This window comes from Sapajus apella, unplaced genomic scaffold (genome assembly GCF_009761245.1).
Source record: "Sapajus apella isolate SASKATOON/1434 unplaced genomic scaffold, GSC_monkey_1.0 scaffold70, whole genome shotgun sequence".
Taxonomy (NCBI): Eukaryota; Metazoa; Chordata; class Mammalia; order Primates; family Cebidae; genus Sapajus; species Sapajus apella.
The window spans coordinates 787,234-805,866 of record NW_022437010.1 but is presented as its reverse complement, the minus strand read 5'-3'; the positions used below and the strand labels follow the sequence as shown (position 1 = coordinate 805,866).

Below are 18,633 nucleotides of genomic sequence, written 5' to 3'. Positions count from 1 at the left end.
TGAGAATTAAATTTGGCTAGGCCCAGATTAAAGTGTCTTTGCCAGCTTGAGTAGGACTTTATTCTGTAGGTGAGAAGAAGCCACGGAAGACATCAGGAACACAGTGGTTTGGGAGACTAATCTGGTAGCAGTATGAAGGCTGCATTCAAGACACTGGGGTAGGTTATGGTTGCAGTGAGGCCTCAACTAGAATAGTAGGACTCAGAATGAAAGAGGGGACAGAGATTTGAGAGGCCATGGCAGGTGTAAGATGTAAAGAGCTGATTTTGAGGATGGGTTGATGGAAATTGCAAAAACAATGAGCTTGAGATATTCGGACATCTCTTTGAAAATACTCACCAGAGAGGCTGTACTCAACATTGTCCTCTTCAGCGAATCCTTACTGGGCACTTCCTGTGTGCCATGTGCTGTGCTAGGTGCTGAGGATTCCATGTGATTTTGCCCCTGCCTGCAAGAAGTGGCAGTCTGATGGGAAGACAGACATCAGTCCAGCAATTACACAAAGAAACGTGAAAACAGCCTGGGTAGTGTGTGAGCTGCCCTGGCCTGGAAAGGCAGGGTGGCGTGGCAGCATGCGGGAATGGATGCCCTTTTCCAGGCAGCACGGAGAGAGGGCTGGACCGGGAGGCATCGTGGAGATGCTGACAGCCAGCTCTTGGGGAATAAGAGCAGCATCAGCTTCCTCACCCTGACCCTGGGGACTAAGCCGGTCTTGGCCTGTTCGCAGCTCTGCATCCAGGCTCCCTGCCTTTTTGACTCACTCGTAGCAGGGAACAGCCCTATAGCTACCCCAGCAGACTCTGTTGCCATCTGTGGCTTAGCCTCATTTGTCATTTTGGGTGTTCCTCTGTGCTCTGACCTTCCATCCTCTGAGCCACGCCCCCTGGGATTTGCTTTGCCCTCAGGCAGCAGATGAACTCCTGGCTTTTGCACTGGTAACTTCAGCCGACCAGGCCTGCAGGAACCACCCTCCTCTCCTGACTCCTTCCCCATCGTTCTTCCTGTGACAAAGACCGAGGCCAATTTTTTGCAAGATTTGGGGCTCTGATTGTGTTCAGGGGGATTTGTTAGAGGCCATAGATGATGATAGGGAAGTGTCATCTTTTCTTTTCTGGATCATCATTCAGTTTCAATTGAAATCTATGGTTTTTAACATTTTTAAAGTTTTAAATTCAGGAGGTGTATGTGTAGATTTGTTACAAGGGTATATTGTGTGATGCTGAGGTTTCGGCTTCTGTTGACCCTGTCACCCAAATAGCATAGTACCCAATGGGAAGGTTTTCAATCCCCCTACCCCTGCCTTTTGGAGTCCCCAGTGTCAACTCTTCCCCTTTATGGGCATGTGTATCCAAGGTTTAGCTCCCACTTATAAGTGAGAATATGTGGTATTTGGTTTTCTGTTCCTGCATTAATTTGCTTAGGATAATGGCCTGCAGCTGTTTCCATGTTGCTGCAAAAGACATGATTTCATTCTTTTTTATGGCTGTGTAGTATTCCATGGTCTATATACACCACATTTTCTTTATCCAATCTACCATTGATGAGCATCTGGGTTGATCCCGTGTCTTTGCTATTGTGGCTAGTGCTGGATAAACATACGAATGATGGTATCTTTTGGATAGAGCAATTTATTTTCCTTTGGGGAGATACTGAGTAGTGGGCTTGCCAGGTTGAATGGTAATTCAGGTTTTCGTTCTTTGAGAAGTCTCCAAACTGCTTTCCACAGGGGCTGAACTAATTTACATTCCCAACAACAGTGTGTAAATGTTCCCTTTTCTCTGCATCCTCACCAGCATTGTTCTGCAAGTTTTTCTCTGTGGTGATAAAGGCACCTGAGGCCTCCCCTGTCCCTGCCCCATGAGCTGAGCAAGGGGCCGGCTTCTTATTGCTTCCTCTTCTTCCACCTCAGATGCAGTCACTCAAATTCTCCTGAAAGTATTCGACACACACACCCCTTAGCTCTTCCTCCCTTTCGGCAACTACTGTAACTGTTCCTTCCCATCCCCAGTTCTTAGGAAGAATTTTCATATGGCTTCCTTGAACATTTTTTTTCCTTTGATTTCCCATTCGTTCTAAAGCCCCTGCAATTTGCCAGCTGCCTCCCTGGGACTTTTCTTTTCCCCTTCCCTAGCTGCTCACCTTGCTGCCTTGCAGAATTTTACTCTGTTTAAATATTCTCTTTTCCTTGGCTTCTAAACACCACTTTCTTTGAAGTCTATTTGAATTATTCACCCATCAAAATTAACCTCAGGCATTACCTCTTTTAGGGATGTTTCTCTGGCAACATTTTGTTTTTGTTTTTTTTTTGAGATGGAGTCTTGCTCTGTTGCCCAGGCTGGAGTGCAGTGTCATGATTCGGCTCACTCTAACCTCTGCCTCCTGGATTCAAGCAATTCTCTTGCCTCAGCCTGCTGAGTAACTGGGATTACAGGTGTGTGCCACCACGCTTGGCTAATTTTTGTATTTTTGGTAGAGTCAAGATTTCACCATGTTGACCAGGCTGGTCTTGAACTCCTAATCTCAGGTGATCTGCCCACCTTGGCCTCCCAAAGTGCTGGGATTACAGGTATGAGCCACTGTACCCGGCCTCAATACTTATTTTATAACCAAACATTGATCTACTTTACTAGACTGTGAACTCTGAGGACAGATATTTCATCTGGATCATTCTGTATCCCTACTATACATAGCACTGGACAAGATTTGATGAATTTTTCAACTGAATATAACCATTTCCAGAGTTTATCAAACTCCATTGGTCTAAGCTAGCTTTAAAAGAATAGAAGCTGGTTCTACATGAACTATCTTATGTAGAATGCTTCAATCTTTCAGAGAAATCTGCAACATCTATCATGTTTCTAGTGCCACTACTGATATATCTGTGTTTATCTCCCTCTAAGTTTATCATATGGGCCCAGGCAAAATGTATAGACTTTCTCCTTTTTTTGTTTAATGTGTAGGCAACACAAATTCAAATGCCTTCAGGGGCCAGCCAGGTTAATAGGCTGAATAAAAAGGATGAGCGGGCTGGGTGTGGTGGCTTAACACCAATAATCCTAGCACTTTGGGAGGCTAAGGCAGGCAGATCACCTGAGATCAGGAGTTCAAGACCAGCCTGGCCAACATGGTGAAACCCTGTCTCTACTGAAAAAAAAAAATTAGCTGGGAGTGGTGGTACATGCCTGTAATCCCAGCTACTTGGGAGGCTGAGGCAGGAGAATTGCTTGATCCCAGGTGGTAGAGGTTACAGTGAGCTGAGATCATGCTACTGCACTCCAGCCTGGGCAACAGAGTGAGGCTGTTTCAAAAAAAAAAAAAAAAAAAATGAGTGATGGAGTGACGGTGATTGTGGCAAATACAAGAGAAAATGCCCATCTGAAGGAGTCCAGGTAGCCATAGACTATGGCACACGCAGCATCAAGGGATGTGTGACAAGCTTCACCTTCCTCAGCCTACCAAATGTGATTTGGTCACAGACACTTTCAGAGCAGGCTTCTGGGGGGTTGCTCACAAGATCCACAATGACCTTGTTATATGTAAATTTTCAGTGCCACAAAAGAAATAGCACTTGAATATAAATTTCCTCAGCAAGGCAATTTACTTCTATGAAGGGTGCGGCTCTCAGATATAACAATGGTGAGCACACACCTGGACAAGGGATGGGAAGGAGTTCTTATTCCTGATGGAGGTAGCTCCTACTGCTATGTTGATCCCCTATTGGCTAGGGTTAGACCACACAGTCTAGGCTAATTCTGATTGGCTATTTTAAAGAGAGCAGGGGTATGAGCTGGAGTGGCAGAGTGGGTAGTTTGGCAGGAAGGATAGCTATGAGACAGGTCAGAGCAGGTAACCAGGGCAGGTGACCAGAGGAGGTGACCAGGACAAGTCAGGATAGAGCAGGGGACCGGGGGAACAGATGTGAACTACTGATTAGAACTGGTAGAAAAGGTTGTTTACTGAAACTATAAGGAAGTTAAACTTTAAAATGGAGAATTAAAGAGTAAGAGAGCTGAACATACTGACATACTGATTCTTTGAAGACGAACTTGGAGTTCACTATATCTAACAACTGAATTTACCAATTGCTCAATGGGGGTCTGGATTACAGATTTCCTTGTCCTCTCATTGTTATTCCAGTGTCTGCAGTGCAATTTAAGATGGAAAAATGACCTACAAATCAATAGTTTTCAGTCTTTTTCCCCTTATGACTCAAAGTCATGTTTTACTGAAGGTCAAGGAATCCTGAGATGACTAGGGTTAGTCTCCTAGGAGTGATTATTTCCTTGCATGCCCTGGAGAGAAACTCTTCCTTAAATATGTGAACGTAATTTGTCTTGGAAGAAAGCCTGCTATAACAAAAACACATGCTGAATTTTTTCTTTACGTGAAGGAATTAAGAGGGTTATTTATGTGAACACTTGTTGTGTAAGCAGTTCTTTTAGTTTGTGACAACAGTTATTAGGCTTGCCAGAGAGACAGAGGATTTCTCTCTTATTTTTAAACACAAAGTTTTCTTAAGTTTTACCCACCATTTTAAATAACAAAGAGAAGGCTCCTGTTTAAATACTAGCCTCCCACCCCAAACTCCAGCCCCCATTCAGATAGTTAAAAGTCTTCTCCCATTCCCTCTTCCCCTCCTGGAAATCTGTCTTGTCCCACCTGTCACTATCCAGCAATTTAAGCAACTTTGTGATCAGACTTTGAGCACATTTTTTGTAGAGTTCTTTAGGACCTGTGTCTCATTATACTCGGTATCACGTTCAAAACTGTACTCTCTACGCTGACAAAATGCCAACCTGTGGTCCTGCCCCTTGCCTCAACTCTCCCAGGCATCCTCACTGTCAGGCCTCTCACCTACGTCTCCTCCCGAGCTGAGCTAACCACCTCTCTACCCGTGCAGGAGCTCTGTGAAGGGCAGTCCCGGGTTTCAGGGCATTGCACAGTGTAGTTTCTCCTCAAATCTAGAGCTCCTCTCCAGGTGGTTTTATATAGCAATTTATTTGTTTATTATCACCTTTATATCCTCTGCTAATCTTAACTTTTTCTTGTGATTGGCTACTTTTTGAAATAGCTTAATCTGGTATATGAGTACAAAGTAATGGTAATGATATAATAACCCATTGCTCACTGAAATAAGAATGTCTAAAATTCATTGCTAAAATAATGCCTTATTGTAAAAATAGCCCCCAAGTGATAGGTCATTTGGAATTTACCATGCAGGCATACATTTTAACTTCTTTGAACCAAATAAAACCTGCAACATGCATTTAGTGTAAAAATCAATTTATTATACAACAATCATAGAGAATGCTTTTTATCTACAAAGAAAAATGGCTTCTCCAGCCTCCCTTGTCCACTCCATTCATGATACTATGTTCTTAAGATATAATTACTTTCAAAGGAACACAAAGTGACACCCATATTTTCCAAATAAGTGAGCCCCAAGAAACATTCACAAAACAATATGGAAATATTGAAAAGAACTGAAATGGACTCTTACATACAAAATGCTATTCTGCTCATCACAGTAAATACTGTTTTGCCTTAAAAGAAAAATAAAAAATATTTCTCTAATGTAGGGGTGAGGACTTTACCTTGCAACATGACTAGTTTAATTTCGATGGCTTGAAAATTTAATTCCATTAACATTCCATTTTGTTAATTTTAAAAACTGAGGGAATAACTGATATGCTTTACAGTATTTAAGTTTTAATTCCTATGGGTAACAGGAAATTGAGAGAAAATATTTTCCATTTTTTTCTTTAATAGGTTATAGAAATATTAATTTTTCAGTAGTTTTAGAAATACATTAAAATAAGCATTTTGGTTTTTTGACGTTTACAACACTTAACAGGTTAAAATTTTACCTGATTTATTTTTTTTGTGGCTGAGATTTCAAAACTCTATTTTTTAAATTAGCCCTTGAGTGGTTTAAGGCTATATGTGTTTTATGAAGCCTCTCTTGAATTAAAGACCAAATTGGAAATATGCATCCTGAATGAAACCTGTCTCTAATCCCTGGCATTGGTTTGAAAGTATAAACCACATTTTTCACTTTGATCAGAGGTTTCAAGCTGCCTTGAACTTAATGTTGCTTGACTTTGTCTGCTAAAGGACAATCCCTCCTTGCCATACAGATATGAAGCCCATGGAAACATCCAAAGTGGCAGGTATGCTGTGCAGTGAGACCTCAGGGCCTCACTGGGAAGTATGAATGTGATGACCAGCAAGCATGTTAGACCAGCCTGCTTTTCTCTAAGTCTCATTTTCACCTGGAACGTACTTTGGTAAGAGATTTTAACCTCTGTTTGAGACCTAAACTGAACTAGGGTCCAGTTTCTCCAAGCGGCTTTCTCCTTGGTCAGACTTGTGTTTTGTCATAGAGGAGCCGTAACAGTCATGCTTGAAGCTAGCCCTTGTTTTAAAATGAATTGCTGGCAGAGAACAAGACAGTGAGTACAGTTATAAGGTGATGCAAGACGGAAGTGGTGACGAAGCACCCTAGACAAGTGAGTTTCAGAAAATGACTTAAGAGAGATAAATGGAAGAGGAAGGGGCATTAGACAGGAGACATCTGTTCAACAGAAATGGGTCGGATGCACAGAAGGGAAGGACACAGGTGCAGTGCATCACCCTCAAGATGATCCTAAGCATTAGGTACCTTCAAAAAATATGCCCAAATCCTCAGAAGGGTAGTTTACATAAAGTAAATGTACAATTTTTTTTAACGGAAAAATTTTAAACTAGAGCTTATTGGGGAAAAAAAGCAGAAAGAGACAGAAAGGCACACTGGACGGTAACGAGTGGGGAGAGTGGTGGAAATGCCTTTCTGGTGCGTGTGTATTTGATGTCAGTGTCAGGACCCAAAAACTTATTTAAAAAATTAATCTTCAAAAAAATCTTTAGAAAATATTCTTTGTTTCCATTCCTGGTAGAGTTTAGTAGTAACAGTCCTGCACTTAGGGGGAAAGAAAATGCTTACTAGTACTTTTGTCTGTTTTTGTGCTTGCTTCTCAGTAGAGACTGGATATACCTGAGCAGGGAATGGGAGTGCTGAGTTTGCCAAACCGGCATTTTTTATCGTGGCTCATTATCAGCCCATGGCTTTAGTGCTGGAATCTTTCCAGCTACTCCATCTTTTTCCTCCCAGTTTAAAACTTAAATAACCTGCAAAGAGTGACAACAGGTATCTGCGGTCATATTCACAAGTATAGACTGACAAAAAAGAGTTGACAACTTCAGTGCCTATTTTGCCCCCATCACTCCACTAGTTCTGATTTATACATATTCTAGTGGCATGTATGTTCAAAGATTTTAAAGTGGACTCCAGTCCTTGCTCAGAAGGGAAATGGGCAGCCAGAGTTGTACTCTGCCCATGGTGTAGAGCATGGCGTCTTTAGTAACCTAGGCTGTCTGGCACAGGAGGGAGACATGAACTGATGACTGATTAGGGAAACGGAGCAACAATCCTATCCAAAGCCCCTGAATTAGGAAAATATGGCAGAAGCATTTTTTTTTCTCCTTAGAATAACTAATCTTTAAAATAAAATAAATATCAGTTTCATTACTGTATCACTGAGTTTAGAATCAGGAGAGGTTGTGAGCATTTGACAGACAAGACTCTGGCTTAGAGAAGGAAGTTTGGCTACATTTTTCTATCTTCCGTGTATGATCCCACGCTAATATTTTCTGGGGTCGACTGCTAAAGGAACAAATTATGCACTGGCAATTATTGCTTCATACAGATTAGAACATACCCTGTATTTAGAATATAATTAATGTTTTGTTTTAAACATTTTCATCTGAACAAAACTCTTTTTATTTGAAGACTTTCTGTGAGAAACAGTGCTCCACGTTTCCTGGCTGTTTATGTGTGTAAGGCGTTACAAGGACAGCTTCTGGCCGGAGGTTCAGTCTGTGGGAGGGAGAAGCTGCACCAGTTAGTTCTGAGGTCCTTGGAGGTCAGCATCACCTCAATGCTGATCAAAGCATTCAGTTAACAGATTAACCTAATAACAATATAGTACTAGATTCTGGGTACAAATGATTTATAAACTCAAAAGAAATTAGTTTATCCTAAAATATGTAACGTTCAATTCAGTCTTTGCTTTAAAACAAGCGAATCTGTGAGGCTAGTCTATGTGCTTTCTCTGTGACTCGTCTTTATTGTGCTTTCTTGTTCATCACGCCATTCGCGGCAGTGAAGTAGGCTTTGGAGAAACCATTCTTGACTTCTTTCCCTGCAGGTGGCTCTTGCAGATCTTTCTTCATTGGCTTTTTTCGGTATGTCTGTTGGATGTGTATATTTTGAAGAGAAAAAGGAAAAGATACTTTAATAACACCTTGTCTTTAACGTTCCATATAGTTAAAAACAGTATGTAATTCTGTTGGGTGCTGGATTTTCTAATAAGATTTCATGTTTGTAATATGATCATTTTAAAAACTCTGGTTAAAGACAAAAATAGGATAAAAACTAAGACAAATGCATGACTTTCATGATATATTAGAAGTCAGGATTTGTATATTCTGGGATTAGCATTCAATTTATTCTGCATTAGTTGCTCACTTAGAAAGATAAAACTTTTAAAAATAATTCAAGTTAAAAAGTGCTGTTATTTAAAAAGTACCAATACCTGGGATTCTGGCTTGATCTAGATTTTGGCATAGCCTTCCTATTCTGACAAAATACCTGATACCTCATCTCATTTTTACTTTTTTTTTTTTTTTGGTTGACGGAAATCTTTTTTTTTTCCTTTTCTTTTTAATTGCATTTTAGGTTTTGGGGTACATTTGAAGAACATGCAAGATAGTTGCATAGGTACACACATGGCAGTGTGATTTGCTGCCTTCCTCCCCCCTTCACCTATATCTGGCATTTCTCCCCATGCTATTTCTCCCCAACTACCCACCCCCTACTATCCTTCCCCCATTTCTCCCTAACTGACCCCAGTGTGTAGTGCTCCCCTCCCTGTGTCCATGTGTTCTCATTGTTCAACACCCGCCTATGAGTGAGAACATGCGGTGTTTGATTTTCTGCTCTTGTGTCAGTTTGCTGAGAATGATGGTTTCCAGGTTCATCCATGTCCCTACAAAGGACCAAAACTCATCGTTTTTGATGGCTGCATAATATTCCATGGTGTATATGTGCCACATTTTCCCTGTCCAGTCTATCATCGATGGGCATTTGGGTTGGTTCCAGGTCTTTGCTATTGTAAATAGTGCTGCAATGAACATTCGTGTTCATGTGTCCTTATAGTAGAATGATTTATAATCCTTTGGATATATACCCAGTAATGGGATTGCTGGGTCAAATGGAATTTCTATTGCTAGGTCCTTGAGGAATTGCCACACTGTCTTCCACAATGGTTGAACTAATTTACACTCCCACCAACAGTGTAAAAGTGTTCCTGTTTCTCCACATCCTCTCCAGCATCTGTTGTCTCCAGATTTTTTAATGATCGCCATTCTAACTGGCGTGAGATGGTATCTCAATGTAGTTTTGATTTGCATTTCTCTAATGACCAGTGATGATGAGCATTTTTTCATATATTTGTTGGCCTCATGTATGTCTTCTTTTGTAAAGTGTCTGTTCATATCCTTTGCCCACTTTTGAATGGCTTGTTTTTTTCTTGTAAATCTGTTTTCGTTGTTTTTAAATTCTGGATATCAGCCCTTTGTTGGATGGGTCAACTGCAAAAATTTTTTCCCATTCTGTTGGTTGCCAATTCACTCTAATGACTGTTTCTTTTGCTGTGCAGAAGCTGTGGAGTTTGATTAGGTCCCATTTGTCTATTCTGGCTTTTGTTGCCAGTGCTTTTGGTGTTTTGGTTATGAAGTCCTTGCCTACGCCTATGTCCTGAATGGTTTTGCCTAGATTTTCTTCTAGGGTTTTTATGGTGTTAGGTCTTATGTTTAAGTCTTTAATCCATCTGGAGTTAATTTTAGTGTAAGGTTTCAGGAAGGAATCCAGTTTCTGCTTTCTGCACATGGCTAGCCAGTTTTCCCAACACCATTTATTAAACAGGGAATCCTTTCCCCATTGCTTGTTTTTGTCACGTTTGTCAAAGATCAGATGGTTGTAGATATGTTGTGTTGCCTCCGAGGCCTCTGTTCTGTTCCATTGGTCTATATCTCTGTTTTGGTACCAGTACCATGCTGTTTTGATTACTGTAGCCTTGTAGTATAGTTTGAAGTCCGGTAGTGTGATGGCTCCCGCTTTGTTCTTTTTGCTTAGAATTGACTTGGCTATGCGGGCTCTCTTTTGGTTCCACATGAAGTTTAAGGTGTTTTTTTCCAGTTCTTTGAAGAAGGTCATTGGTAGCTTGATGGGGATAGCGTTGAATCTGTAAATTACTTTGGGCATTAGGGCCATTTTCACAATATTGATTCTTCCTAACCATGAACATGGAATGTTTCTCCATCTGTTTGTGTCCTCTGTTATTTCGTTGAGCAGTGGTTTGTAGTTCTCCTTGAAGAGATCCTTTACATTCCTTGTTAGTTGTATTCCTAGGTATTTTATTCTCTTTGTAGCAATTGTGAATGGCAGTTCATTCTTGATTTGGCTGTCTTTCAGTCTGTTATTGGTGTATAGGAATGCTTGTGATTTTTGCATGTTGATTTTATATCCTGAGACTTTGCTGAAGTTGCTTATCAGTTTCAGGAGATTCTGAGCTGAGACAATGGGGTCTTATACAATCAGGTCGTCTGCAAATAGAGACAATTTGACTTCCTCCTTTCCTATTTGAATACCCTTTATTTCTTTTTCTTGCCTGATTGCTCTGGCTAGAACTTCCAATACTATATTGAATAGGAGTGGTGAGAGGGCATCCTTGTCTAGTGCCACATTTCCAAGGGAATGCTTCCAGTTTTTGCACATTCAGTATGATATTGGCTGTTGGTTTGTCATAAATAGCTTTTATTATTTTGAGATACGATCCATCAATACCTAGTTTATTGAGGGTTTTTAGCATAAAATGCTGTTGAATTTTGTCAAAGGCCTTCTCTGCATCTATTGAGATAATCACGTGGTTTTTGTCTTTGGTTCTATTTATGTGGTGAATTACATTTATAGACTTGCGTATGTTGAATGAGCCTTGCATCCCCAGGATGAAGCCTACTTGATCATGGTGGATAAGCTTTTTGATGTGCTGTTGCAATCAGCTTGCCAGTATTTTATTGAAGATTTTTGCATCTATGTTCGTCATGGATATTGGCCTGAAGTTTTCTTGTCTTGTTGAGTTTCTGCCGGGTTTTGGTATCAGGATGATGTTGGTCACATAAAATAATTTGGGAAGGATTCCCTCTTTTTGGATTGTTTGGGATAGTTTCAGAAGGAATGGTACCAGCTCCTCTTTGTATGTCTGGTAGAATTCGGCTGTGAAACCATCTGGACCTGGGTGTTTTTTGGGTGGTAGGCTCTTAATTCTGCCTCAACTTCAGACCTTGTTATTGGTCTATTCAGGGTTTTGACTTCTTCCTGGTTTAGGCTTGGCAGGAGGCACGTGTCCAGGAATTTATCCATTTCTTCCAGCTTTACTAGTTTATGTGCATAGAGTTGTTTGTAATAATCTCTGATGATGGTTTGTATTTCTGTGGAATCTGTGGAGATATCCCCTTTATCGTTTTTATTGCATCTATTTGGTTATTCTCTCTTTTCTTTTTTAGTAATCTGGCTAGTGGTCTATTTTGTTGATCTTTTCAAGAAACCAGCTCCTGGATTTATTGATTTTTTGAAGGGTTTTTTGTGTCTCTATCTCCTTCAGTTCTGCTCTAATCTTAGTTATTTCTTGTCTTCTGCTAGGTTTTGAGTTTTTTTGATCTTGCTCCTCTGGCTCGTTCAATTTTGATGATAGGGTGTCAATTTTTGATCTCTCCTTGCTTCTTATGTGGGCACTTATTGCTATATATTTTCCCCTAGAGACTGCTTTAAATGTGTCCCAGAGATTCTGGTATGCTGTGTCTTCATTCTCGTTGGTTTGGAAGAACATGTTTATTTCTGCCTTCGTTTCATTGTTTATCCAGTCAACATTCAAGAGCCAGTTGTTCTGTTTCCATGAAGATGTGGTTCTGCGTTCTAACTTGATTGCACTGTGGTCTGAGAGACTGTTTGCTATGATTTCCATTCTTTTGCATTTGCTGAGGAGTGATTTGCTTCCAATTACGTGGTCAATTTTAGAGTAGGTGTGATGTGGTGCTGAGAAGAATGTATATTCTGTGGATTTGGGGTGGAAGGTTCTCTAAATGTATATTAGGTTGTCTTGTTCCAGGTCTGAGTTCAAGTCCTGGATATCCTTGTTAATTTTCTGTCTGGTTGATCTGTCTAATATTGACAATGGGGTGTTAAAGTCTCCCACTATTATTGTGTGGGAGTCTAAGTCTCTTTGTAAGTCATTAAGAACTTGCCTTATGAATCTGGGTGCTCCTGTATTGGGTGCATATATACTTAGGAACGTTAGCTCTTCTTGTTGCATTGATCCTTTTACCATTATGTAATGTCCTCCTTTGTCTCTTTTGATCTTTGTTGCTTTAAAGTCTATTTTATCAGAGACGAGAATTGCAACTCCTGCTTTTTTTTTGCTCTCCATTTGCTTGGTAAATCTTCCTCCATCCCTTTATCTTGAGCCTTTGTGTCTCCTTGCATGTGCAATGCGTTTCCTGGATACAGCACACCAATGGATTTTGGCTTTTTATCCAGTTTTCCAGTCTGTGTCTTTTGATTGGGGCATTTAGTCCATTTACATTTAGGGTTAATATTGTTATGTGTGAATTTGATACTGCCATTTTGATGCTAGCTGGCTGTCGTGCACGTTAGTTGATGCAGATTCTTGATTGTGTTGATGCTCCTTACCATTTGGTATGTTTTTGGAGTGGCTGGTACTGGTTGTTCCTTTATATGTGTAGAGCCTCTTTCAGGAGCTCTTGTAAAGCAGGCCTGGTGGTGATGAAATCTCTGAGTACTTGCTTGTTCACAAAGTATTTTATTTTTCCTTCACTTATGAAGCTTAGTTTGGCTGGATATGAGATTCTGGGTTGAAAGTTATTTTCTTTAAGGATGTTGAATATTGGCCCCCACTCTCTTCTGGCTTGTAGGGTTTCTGCTGAGAGATCTGTGAGTCTGATGGGCTTCCCTTTGTGGGTAACCCGACCTTTCTCTCTGGCTGCCCTTAGCATTTTCTCCTTCATTTCAACCCTGGTGAATCTGATTATGTGCCTTGGGGTTGCTCTTCTTGAGGAGTATCTTTGTGGTGTTCTGTGTATTTCCTGGACTTGAATATGGCCTGCCTTGCTAGGTTGGGGAAGTTTTCCTGGATAATATCCTGAAGAGTGTTTTTCAGCTTGGATTCATTCTCTTCATCACATTCACATACACCTATCAAACGTAGATTAGGTCTTTTCACATACTCCCACATTTCTTGGAGGCTTTGTTCATTTCTTTTTACCCCTTTGTCTCTAATCTTGCCTTCTCATTTTATTTCATGGAGTTGATCTTCGACCTCTGATATCCTTTCTTCTGCTTGGTCAGTTCGGGTATTGAAACTTGTGTAAGCTTTGTGAAGTTCTCATGTTTTTCATCTCCATCAATTCATTTATATTCCTCTGTAAGCTGTTTATTCTCATTAGCATTTTGTCAAACCTTTTTTTCAAAGTTCTTAGCTTCTTTGCATTGTGTTAGAACATATTCTTTTAGCTCAGAGAAGTTTCTTATTACCCACCTTCTAAAGCCTGTTCCTGTCAGTTCCTCAGACTTATTCTCCATCCAGCCTTGTTCCCTTGCTGGTGAGAAGTTGTGATCCCTTAGAGGAGGAGAGACGTTCTGGTTTTGGGTGTTTTCATCCTTTTTGCCCTGGTTTCTTCCCATCTTTGTGGATTTATCCACCTGCTGTCTTTGTAGTTGCTTTCAGATTGGGTCTCTGTGTGAACTTTCAGTTTGTGGATAATGAAGTTATTTCTGTTTCTTAGTATTCCTTCTAACAGTCTGGCCCCTCTGCTGTAGGACTGCTGAGGTCCACTCCAGCCCCTGCTTGCCTGGCGATCACCTGCAGCGGTTGCAGAACAGTAAGGGTTGCTACCACTTTCTTCTGCTGTCTTTGTCCCCAAAGGATACCTGCCAAATGTCAGTGTGTTCTCTCCTTTATGAGGTGACTCTTTGTATATATGCGGGTCAGGGAGCTGCTTGACGAGTCAGTCTGTCCTTTATAGGAGCTCAAGTGCTGAGCTGTGAGCTCTGTTGTTCATTCAGAGCTGCTGGGCAGGTACGTTTATGTCTGCTGCAGCAGAACTCATAAACCACTTTTTGTTCCCAGGTGCTCTGTCCCAGGGAGTTAGGGCTTTATTTATGAGTTTCCATTGTGCTGCTGCCTTTTTTTTTTTTTCAGGGTTGCCCTGCCCAGTGAGGCAGCAGCCTACCCACTGTCTGCGTGCAGAGGCTTTCCTGAGCTGCTGTGGGCTCTGCCCAGCTGCTGTGTGATCTTCCCTGCAGTCCTGTTTGTATAGGTGTAGTCAAAACTGCCTTGGGAATGGTGGCCTACCTCTGTAATGGCGGACTCTCTATGTAATGGCAGGTTGCCTCGGCAATGGCGGGCTGCTTCAGGGATGGCGGACTACCTCTATAGTGGTGGAGTGTCTTGGTAATGGTGGACACCCTTTCCCCCACAGAGCTGCACTGTCCCGGGTTCAGCTGTGCTTGCTGTAAAACTCTCAACCCAGAGCGTTTCCATTGCTGTTTTTTTTTTGTGGGTGTGGGTGTGGGTGTGGGTGGGTCCAGCCGAGCCTGATCACCTGACTCAGACTTTTTTTTTTAGTTGAATGGTTGACTCCGTCCCAGGTGTTCCAGTCACCTGTTTTAGGCGCCAGGATCTGTTTGATTTCCCTTGTGGCGACTCACTGCGCCGGCTGAAACAGCGGCGCTGAGATTCCCGGCGTTGTTTTTGCCCAGGAATCTCCTGGCCTGGCTCCGTGTTCAGTCCCCTTTTTAATCAGATGAATGGGTGATCTGCCTTCCTGGGTCTCCAATCGCCAGCTAAAAGGGCACCGAGACCAGTGTATTTTGTACGGAGAACCGCTGTGCTAGGGCGACGGCCAAGTAGCCGCGCTAGCCAAAAGCGCTGTGCTGGCCAAAACAGCTGCACTGGTGACCTGTGGGGCTCCTCCGCCTGGGAATCTCCTGGTCTGTGTGCAATAAAAATCCGTCTGGAAATGCGGCATCCACTCACCCTCTGCGCTTTCACTGGGAGCTGCAATCCTGAGCTGTTCCTAGTCGGCCATCTTGGTTCGATCACCTACTTTTTTTTTTTTTAAAGCAATAGTATTAAGAAGGGTCCAAACTTAAATTATATGCTTGACTTCAGAACTCAGACTCAGTTTGAACCAGCATGTAAGGCTACGGCTTTGAATACCATTACCTACCCTTGCTGGGACATACGCTTCTCTTCAGTCTTCTACACCATGCACCAAAATCACTCCCTTAGCTTTTCTTTAACAGTCAGTTTTTTTGGGGAGGGTGGGGGTAGTGGTTTGTGCACCCACGCATAGTTTTAACTGGTCCCATCATTGATTGTTTCTTTGGAAATCTTCAAAGGAAACCTTTATTTCTTATAAAAGACAAAGCCCAGTCCAATTTCAGAAATATGAGATCTGAGGGTAGATCCAAGATGGCCGTTTAGGAGCAGCTCTGGATTGCAGTTCCCAGCAAGAGTGCAGAGGGTGAGTGGATGCCACATTTCCAGATGGATTTTTATTGCCCACAGACTAGGAGATTCCCAGGCTGGAGGAGCCCCACGGGTCACCAGCACAGCTGTTTTGGCCCGAGCAGCGGGTCTCCACACAAAATACACAGGTCCAGGTGCTGTTTTAGCTGGTGATTGGAGCTCCTGGGAGACAGAGTCACCCGTTCAACTGATAAAAAGGGGACTGAAACAGGGAGCCAGGCCAGGAGAGTCCCGGGCAAAAAAGCACCACAAATCTCCCATGTGGCTGTTTCAGCCAGCGCAGTGGGTCGCCACACAGGAAATCACACAGATCCGGGTGCCTTTTCAACAGGCGACTGGAATGCCTGGGAGACAGAGTCACCTGTTCAACTGAAAAAAAGGGGAATGAAACAGGGAGCCAGGCCAGGAGATTCCTGAGCAAAAAAGTGCCACGAGTCCCCAGTGCAGCTGTTTCAGCCGGTGCAGCGGGTCTCTGCACAAAATCTCACACAAATCCGGGCACCTTTTCAAGTGGCGACTGGAACGCCTGGGAGACAGAGTCGTCCATTCAACTGAAAAAAGGGGACTGAAACAGGGAGGTAGGCCAGGAGATTCCCCAGTGAAAAAGTGCCACGAGTCTCCAGCAGCTGTTTCAGCTGGTGCAGCGGGTTTACACTCAAGAAATCACACAAATCCGGGCGCCATTTCAACTGGTGACTGGGACACCTGGGGGACAGAGTTGCCTGTCCAACGGGGAAAAAAAAAAAAAAAAGGGGGGGGGTCTGAGGCAAGGAGCCAGGTGATCAGGCTCAGCTAGTCCCACCCTCACAAAAAACAGCAATCTGAAATGCTCCAGAGTTTCACAGCAAGCACAGCTGAACCCCTGATGGTCCAGCTCTGTTGGGGAGGGGAGTCCGCAATTACTCAGTCTGCCATTACAGACATGGGCCGACATTGCCCGAGACAGTTCTAACTATACCCCTATAAACAGGACTGCAGGGAAGTTCATATGGCAGCTGGGCAAAGCCTCTACACGCAGACTGTGACTAGGCTGCTGCCTCACTGGGCAGGGCAGCCCTGAAAAAAGGCAGCAGTATGACAGAAACTTATAAAGCCCTAACTTCCTGGGACAGAGCACCTTGGGGGAAAAAAAGAAGGCATTTGAGTTCTGCTGTAGCAGACTTAAACCTACCTACCCAGCAGCTCTGAATGAACAACAGAGCCCACAGCACAGCACTTGAGCTCCTAAAAAGGACAGATTGTCTCCTCAAGCAGCTCTCTGACCCCCTTATATCCAAAGAGTCACCTCATAAAGGAGAGATCAGACTGACATCTGGCGGGTATCCTTCTGGAACAAAGACAGCAGAAGAAGAAACTGGCAGCAACCCTTACTGTTCTACGGCCACTGCAGGTGATCCCCAGGCAAGCAGGGGCTGGAGTGGACCTCAGCAGTCCTACATCAGAGGGGCCTGGTAGAAGGAAAACGAAGAAACAGAAATAACTTCATCATCAATAAACTGGATGTCCACTCAGAGACCCCAACTGAAAGTCAACAACTACAAAGACCAAAGGTAAATAAATCCACAAAGATGGGAAGAAACCAGGGCAAAAAGGATGAAAACACCCGAAACCAGAACACCTCTCCTCCTCCAAGGGATCACAACTTCTCACCAGCAAGGGAACAAGGCTGGATGGAGGATGAGTGTGATGAAATGATAGAATCAGACTTCAGAAGGTGGGTAATAAGAAACTTCAGTGAGCTAAAAGAACATGTTCTAACCCAATGCAAAGAAACTAAGAACCTTGAAAAGAGATTTGACGAAATGCTAAAGAGAATGTACAACATAGGAACATAAGTGAATGGATGGAGCTGAAAACACAACATGAGAACTTCGCGAAGCATGCATAAGTTTCAGCAGCCAAATTGACCAAGCAGAAGAAAGGATATCAGAGGTCGAAGATCAACTCCATGAAATAAAACAAGAAGGCAAGAATAGAGAAAAAAGGGTAAAATGGAATGAACAAAGTCTCCAAGAAATGTGGGAGTATGTGAAAAGACCTAATCTACGTTTGATAGGTGTATGTGAATGTGATGAAGAGAATGAATCCAAGCTGAAAAACACTCTTCAGGATATTATCCAGGAAAACTTCCCCAACCTAGCAAGGCAGGCCATATTCAAGTCCAGGAAATACACAGAACACCACAAAGATACTCCTCAAGAAGAGCAACCCCAAGGCACATAATCAGATTCACCAGGGTTGAAATGAAGGAGAAAATGCTAAGGGCAGCCAGAGAGAAAGGTCGGGTTACCCACAAAGGGAAGCCCATCAGACTCACAGGTCTCTCAGCAGAAACCCTACAAGCCAGAAGAGAGTGGGGGCCAATATTCAACATCCTTAAAGAAAATAACTTTCAACCCAGAATCTCATATCCAGCCAAACTAAGCTTCATAAGTGAAGGAAAAATAAAATACTTTGTGAACAAGCAAGTACTCAGAGATTTCATCACCACCAGGCCTGCTTTACAAGAGCTCCTGAAAGAGGCTCTACACATATAAAGGAACAACCAGTACCAGCCACTCCAAAAACATACCAAATGGTAAGGAGCATCAACACAATCAAGAATCTGCATCAACTAACGTGCACGACAGCCAGCTAGCATCAAAATGGCAGTATCAAATTCACACATAACAATATTAACCCTAAATGTAAATGGACTAAATGCCCCAATCAAAAGACACAGACTGGAAAACTGGATAAAAAGCCAAAATCCATTGGTGTGCTGTATCCAGGAAACCCATTGCACATGCAAGGAGACACAAAGGCTCAAGATAAAGGGATGGAGGAAGATTTACCAAGCAAATGGAGAGCAAAGCAGGAGTTGCAATTCTCGTCTCTGATAAAATAGACTTTAAAGCAACAAAGATCAAAAGAGACAAAGGAGGAC

The 18,633-nt window shown here is 42.5% G+C and overlaps 1 protein-coding gene across 2 annotated transcripts in view; it reads right to left on the bottom strand.

Annotated features, from left to right (window-relative positions):
• Positions 1-7,667: 7,667 nt before the first annotated feature.
• ELOVL2 (ELOVL fatty acid elongase 2) overlaps positions 7,668-18,633 on the bottom strand; it is a 71,004-nt gene continuing 60,038 nt past the window's right edge. For both annotated transcript variants that reach the window (XM_032249948.1, XM_032249947.1), the window contains exon 8: positions 7,668-8,289. In XM_032249948.1, the coding sequence (XP_032105839.1) occupies positions 8,164-8,289 (126 nt within the window). In that variant the 3' untranslated portion in view covers positions 7,668-8,163. The remainder of the gene's footprint in view (positions 8,290-18,633) is intronic.